The sequence below is a fragment of the Oreochromis niloticus genome, linkage group LG3 (genome assembly GCF_001858045.2).
Source record: "Oreochromis niloticus isolate F11D_XX linkage group LG3, O_niloticus_UMD_NMBU, whole genome shotgun sequence".
NCBI lineage: Eukaryota > Metazoa > Chordata > Actinopteri > Cichliformes > Cichlidae > Oreochromis > Oreochromis niloticus.
In genome coordinates this window covers 1,727,712-1,734,817 of record NC_031967.2, presented here as the reverse complement: position 1 = coordinate 1,734,817, position 7,106 = coordinate 1,727,712, and the positions used below count along the sequence as shown (strand labels likewise).

At 40.6% G+C, this 7,106-nt stretch overlaps 1 protein-coding gene across 3 annotated transcripts in view; it reads right to left on the bottom strand.

Moving 5' to 3' along the window:
- Positions 1–7,106, bottom strand: part of gal3st4 (galactose-3-O-sulfotransferase 4) — a 36,837-nt gene that overhangs the window by 10,568 nt on the left and 19,163 nt on the right. The window contains exons 1-2 of one of the 3 annotated variants that reach the window (XM_025899879.1): positions 3,836–4,162; positions 7–123 (exon numbers count right to left, since the gene is read on the bottom strand). In XM_025899879.1, coding sequence (XP_025755664.1) covers positions 7–123; positions 3,836–3,858 — 140 coding nt within the window. In that variant the 5' untranslated portion in view covers positions 3,859–4,162. Of the gene's footprint in view, positions 1–6; positions 124–3,835; positions 4,163–7,106 lie in introns of those variants that run through there. The other 2 variants (XM_019350220.2, XM_019350224.2) reach the window with 2 other exon arrangements.

Here is a 7,106-nt window from a genome sequence, read left to right as displayed (position 1 = left end):
CCATACCTCTTGTTGAAGATGATTCCCAGCAGCTGGGTAGCAAAAGCAATGGCCACAAAGAATAGCAGCGCTTTCCACATCCAAACTGGACCCAGCCGACCACAAACCAGCCATCGCAACATCCTGTGAGGAGGAGAGAAGGATGGATGAATGGAATGATGCACATAGTTGTGAGGGCAAAGCAGTCAGACGGGGAAGAAGGGGAAAAGTGTGTGGATGGATGGATGGATGGAAACCAGTTGTCCAGTTCATTCTTATAACAGAAGATGAAAAACTCAATATTTACGTTTAACACAAATTTATTAGCAAATCAGTTAAAGGTTCAAAATAATTTTACATGGGACCATGGGCTAGTGGACAAGGAAAGGATGCCACTCGCAATTGAACAGAGTTTTTTATAATATGGTGCAAACAAGGCATGAATGTGATTGGTTTGAAAAAATTGGGGAGGGGCCACAGTTTAAACTTGGCCTCCCTAGTGGTCTTTGGTCCGGTGTCTGGCTCATGTTTCCCCTTACACTTTGTACAGGGGGCTTGTCCCTGTAATGAGAAGAAAGACGACTCCTCTCTACTTTACCATGGCAACCGCCTCCCTTCTCGAGTCAGCCCACTGGAGAGAGAAAGAACTCTTGACACTTTGAAATTTTTGTGCCTTGCTCCACCATCTCCAATGAATTCATTCCCCAAAAATCCTATGGGGGGACGGGGGGCTCCTCCTTCTTTATGCTGTGTGTTAGTACCAGTCTGCCTCTGATACCGTGTCTAGTATTTTTCCTATGGGCTTGTGTTGTATGGTTTGGCATTTTCTTACAACACTCTATTCTATGATATATATTTGTGTAGTAAAACGTGTTAGAACAAATTATGAGGTAATTGTGAAACTTAAAATAATGGGGTGTATATGTATTAAAGATAAAAAATATGTGTTCCAATGTGTATCTGTTCATAGTAAAGATGTATGTACTGATTTCTATGGTGTTTCCATAGCAGGCACTACTAATTATTAAAAGGTTTTGCCCATCTTAAACAGTAAGTGTGACGATACTTTCCATTATCAAGCATTCAAATAAAAACCCAACACCACTAGAAAAGGGATAAAAATATACATCAGTAAAAGGTCATTTTTTTACATATTAGTGCATATGTAGATTGTGTCTGAAATTCATTAGTCATTCACTGGTACTTATATAACAAGTTCTATGTAAAAGACCCTGTAATGAGCTGTAAAATGAAAAAGCACTTTCAGACAGTACCAGTCTGTTTTTCAGTCACATTGATTGCTGTCACACAATCAGACTGGAACAGATCAATGTAACAGGATTTGTGATAGATGTGTGTTCATTGGTTTGGAATCAGACACAGGTGTCATCAGAGCGTGAACAACACTGGCATGGTCTTTTTGTGTTTGATAACAAAGGAACACTCACAGAAACTGGCTGTTATGTCATATAATTGCACATATCATAAACCTAATTTAACCTAATGCATTTTAGTAAGTACAAGTAAGTACAGCTTATTGGTAATAAGCTGCTACATTTTGCCAAAACAACCTTGCAACTCTGTTGAAAGGGAAGCATATTTCCTCACTTTTGGTTTTTATTATACTGATAAAGAGCTGATACACTTATCAAAACCTCCCATGGGTCTTTGAGAGGGGCTCTTTGTAAAGACCATAACATACGACTCACATCAATTCAATTTTATTTATACAGCACCAAATCACAACAACTGTCCCCTCAAGGCGCTTTATATTGTAAGGTAGACCCTACAATAACAATCATATGACTCCTATGAGCAGAGATGGGCTAACCCTACTCGTTACTTGAAAAAAGTATCCGATTACTTTTTTCAAGTAACGAGTAAGGCATTACTATTGCAAAAAAGGTAATTAGATTACCGTTACTTTCCCGTAAGCACGCTGCGTTACTGCGTTACTAAAACCGTGATTTTTTTGCCAGAGTGTCTCATGACAGTGACGTAAGCGAGTGCGACGTTTGTGGCAACAGCTGTGTGCAGATCAACAATGGATAATATATCGAGTGCGGAGAGAGTATGAGCGTGCAGCGTTTAAAGCGTGGAAGTACTGACCTTACTTTGAGTTTGATTCCGTAAAAAGTGACGAAAACATTAGCGTCCGCTGTTCACTGCGTGGGAAGAAAACTTCTTTTTAAAGCGAAAAACCCCTTAACTTCCGAGCAAGGGCCGAGTACGCTACCACGCAACTCGCGGATTCTTCCACTGACCGCTGCGGCACACCTGCACCAGGGCAAACCTCCGCCTGCTATACAGGTGAAAATAGAGCAACCGGACCGCTGAGTCTTTGATTTTATTTATTTTCTGCTGCGTTTCACTTGCATTTATTTGAAAGACTGAGTGTAAACACAAAAAAATATTTTATTTTATGTGCTGGAATGTGCAGAAAATAGGTTTAAATGTTAAACAAATTTCTTCCAGCCAGAGAATGTTGCATATAATTTAATTTTTGCTTGATGCATAAAGTTAAAAGATTAAAACTAATAAAACAAGTTTTAAAAAGAGACTTTTCCATTTGATTACATTTTGTATGATGAATTATACAGAAAAAGTAGAATTGGGCTGAAAGATCTATCGCTTTATCACCTATTCAGGTTGTAAATCGTGTTTTTAAAAAGTAACTAAGTAACTAAGTAATTAATTACTTTTGAAAATAAGTAATCAGTAAAGTAACGGGATTACTTTTGGGGGGAAGTAATCAGTAATTAGTTACTGATTACTTTTTTCAAGTAACTTGACCAACACTTCCTATGAGCAAGCACTTTGGCAACAGTGGGAAGGAAAAACTCCCTTTTAACAGGAAGAAACCTCCAGCAGAACCAGGCTCATATTCCTATCCAACTAAACAGTGATGCCTTGTTCCCCTTAGCTGGGGGGACAGGAGAAGAAAGAGACCACTCGCACTATTACAGCAATATTGCTTTCAGAGTATAAAGGTGACTTTGCCACATTAGCTTTGTACTGTTAATAGGTGCATAGAGTTTATGCTTCTATTCAGATTTGGTAAAAACATTTTTAATTACTTTATTTGTTTTATTTAACCCTAAATAATTAATTAAAAAAAATACTCTACAGCTAAAAATGTCCAATAATTAATTTTAGTCTTATACTGCTTATATTACCATCACCTTTTTAAACACGCTAATTCCTTTAATGCCCAGTTACATTACTGGCTAATGGGAAGTTTGGGGAAAAACTTCTCCAGTGGACTTGGAGACATTGATAACTAGAATAATTTTCTGACACTCTCCTAATATGTGATGGACTAGTTCTCCATGATAATTTGACATTCAAATCATAAACACAGACGGATTCATAGCAATGCAGTCAGGCACGTTATAGTGCGGTATGTCATATGAGTTGGAACAGAGTGAATCACACTTCCTCTTAATAGATTTGTGTATTTCACTGTTCACTTTAATTAGATCTGATCACACTGTCTGATTATCACTTCAGGAAATATCACAGCTCTGCAGACCAATGTGAGATTAATTATCGGGCAGTAGCGACCACTCTGTTCCATACCACATATTACAAGTCTGAAATTCCCATCTAGAGGTGGAGGGAGAGGCTGTATACGTTATATATGGTTCCCGAACTTGGGAACATGTTAAGACTTGGCGTGTGAAGAATCCCTACACCCACACCTTCGCCCAGGTCTCTGCAAAATCGCAGCCTAGCGCCGCCCATTGTACACCACAGTCTCTGCATCCCAATAAACCCTTCATGGTTTTGCTATCAGCATCTTCGTCTGTGCCCACTTGTACCATTCTCACATCTCTTGCTCGCTATTTCAAGTTACCTGGCTCTCCGTCTGAAAAACATAGCTGTGTCCCCAGGCCGGTATCGGTGACGCTGTTATTGTGCAGCTGCAGAGAGCTCGGAGCATCTCGGAGGCTTCAGCTGCAGCAGATCCACTGATCGGGCCGTGGACCCGGATCAGCCCCGCGGAGGGACACGGGCCTGAATGCGTCCCTGTTGGGCTAAAAGCCCGTTTTGTTCCGAGGAGGTAAAACGAAATTTTCTTTCTTCCAGCTGTAAGCCTTCCTGCCTATTGTGCTGGTAATGAGAATACAGTAGAGTCAAGAAAAGAAGGATGTGGCGTACTTCCGGGAAACATCAAAATAAAAGCATTCATGTGTATGGACCGTGAACAAGCCGTGCAGGGTAATGGCATTAGTAGTCGACGAGGGTGCAGGGCACTGGGGCGGAGGGGGGGGTCTGGGTCCGTCCATAAAGATCACTGCACCCGTCCGATGAATTATACACAGACTCAGACTACAGGTTTGAATTTGTCATGTCGCCTGTAAAAGTGGCTCAGCGTTGTATGCGGCTGCAACACATTGCAAATGTAATATTTCTTACTGAGCACCTTAGTTTAGATACTGTGGTACATGTCTGTACGTGTGGTGGGGGGAGCGTTGTCGCACAACTTGTGCTTTTATTAAGTGCGTTATTCCGCTTCGGTTTGTTTTATTTACATTAGCTTGGCGAAGGAGGTTCGCCATATCTGACGTCACATGGTGACGCTGTTAGAGAGGCATCCGCAGAAAAAGAAAGATGCGTTCCAAAAGTCCCTCCCATCGCTTTTCTTGACCTCGAGGAAAACGAATCGAAGTCAAGGAAAGGTGGTAGGAGAACTGATAAGGATTTAGGAAAAGTGCCCTGAAAATCCGAAAGACTCTGCGCTTGTCTTCTTAACAGAGTGAGACCGGATATCCGCCATATTTAAACTACAAAGTGCAGAAGATGAACTACAAAATGCACGTTTTCCTTCTTTGATTTAATCTCTGCAGGTCATTTGGAGTAAACCTTCATTACAAAGGTTGGAAATTTAAAGAAAAAGGAAAAATTAGGCCAGATTTACAAACGCAAAGCAGCACAGTGTCTTCTTTTAATGCTGAAAAGCTGCTGTTCAGTTTTAAGGAGAGGAGCATCCTGGCCTTATGACATGTATTTGTAAAGAGGAGAATATTTAAATGAGTCACTACAAACTCTGTGCCACACAGTTTATTGCAATTGTTGCAATTTGCACAATATCTAAAGCCCCCAAAATCATGTCTTATGCCTGCTGCTGTTGTTGTGATATAGCTACATTTTTTTCTTTGTTTGTTGCTTAAAGACGAGGAGATAGATGGTGGTGTGGATGTCGCAAAGCTGTGTCAAAACCGTGTCTCAGTAAAACGTTTCACTCAATCCTCAAGCTTTTAGGCGAGCCCCGCATATTGCTCTTCAATAATTCTGAGATTTTCATGAAAAACTACAAAAAATAACTGAACTCGAATTCTTTTTCTCAGCCGTGTGCACACAGCAAGCAAATCAAAGTGAAACGTGTTGGTAGATCATCCCAACACTGCAGCATCACAATAATTTGCCCTGCTTAGTAAACCTGCTTCAAGACTAAATACATCTTATTTTCTTTTATTTACCTGCTGTGATCTAGTGGAACTCCTTTCCTCCTCGGTTACGATTTGTGTGAATGCAGTAAATTCCATCCATGAAAAGTTTATCAAAAGAAGTAAAAGGTTATGATGTCCCTAAAAGGAGCCATCTCATCTTAAAGAACTCATAGTTCTGTGGCGCCTTTTTAGAGTACTTTGCTCTACGGCTGCTGGCTTACTTGTGGTTCTCAGGTAGACGCAGTAATGGGAGGGAAAGCCTTCCTCCTCTGTGGAAGCCTGTTTCTGCTGGCACTTAACCATACAATCGAATGTGCCTTAAGGCAACTGTTTGTGTGATTTGGCGATAATATATAATTGAATTGAATTGAATTGAATAAAGGCTGCAACATGCCAAAGAAGATTACTATTAATGTAAACTAATTGTACAGAAACTCAAAAAGACATTTATCAGTAAATATATATCAGAATTTTTATCTTCTATATATCTGCCTTCTTAATAGGAGACCGCGACTCAACCAAAAGTAATTTTTATTCCTGTAGTGTGATGTTCAGAGTGCAGCTGCATTTAACAGGCTGTTGCTAAAACTAAAAATATAGCAGAGGGTTGAAGAAACATTGGGACGAATGTGTAAAATGTATCATCTTGATGCATGCTCTGGTAAGAATATGCCAGAAAGTTGTCTCAGTGTTTTCAGTGGGAGAAACGCTTCGTCACAACAGTCCTCAAATGTCTGGGATATAACTCATCATAACTTCTTGGAGGTTTCACTAGGAGAATAAGCACTCTTATAGCTGGTGGCTGCCCACGACTCCTAATCTTAAGGACAGCATAAAGTTATTTTCCCTGTAGGAATCAGTAAAAGCTACCTTAGTCTACAATTTAGGGCTGAATGTTGAAAAAGATCTAATACCTTTTGACACAAAATTCCACTAATCACTGTCACACTTTCCTGATTTGGTCTGACTGCTGCTTAGCACCAAGAATAGAGACACAATAGAGACACCACAAGATTTGAGAAGTTTAGTGGTACAATAGAGAAAAAAAGTTTCTCTTAACAGAGTTGAAGTACAGTCTGTCTGTTTTCTTTGTGGACAGGCTGCAAGTGTACAGTATAATTAAAAAGTTATATTAACAGTCAGTGCCACTTAGCTCCCATCGGTATAATGGGATTTGGCAGGTGAGGGAACCAACAGATGTGGACCGACTGTGATCAGGTGACCTGTGCCTCTGCTGCCTTTGAGGTTACTGTTATGATCCATCACTGCTTTGTGTGTTTAACTCTCCCTCTTAGCTTAGGATGAGTGGGGCAGGTATAAAGAGTCCCTATAATCAGCCAAAGCACCTGTGCCTTGGTATCTTCAGTAGCCACAAAATGTAAGGACCAGCTCCACATCCCAGTCTTCACTAGATTATCTGCCAACTTAGTTCAGTGACAGGCTCAGCCCTGGTTGCTTCTTTGGTAATTCTTCCTTCAACATCTTCTCCCTCCCTCGTCCCCAGTGCTTAGCTGCTGATTGTAGGAGCAACTTCATTCCTTTGTAAAAGACTCACCAGCTTCCTTTAGACTGGTTTGTTGCATTGCAGCTGAGCTGGATACTCACCTCTCCCCTTTACCTGCCTCCTTATATCTAGAAGACGAGCCGGCGATGATCACCGAGCTAACATCGTTA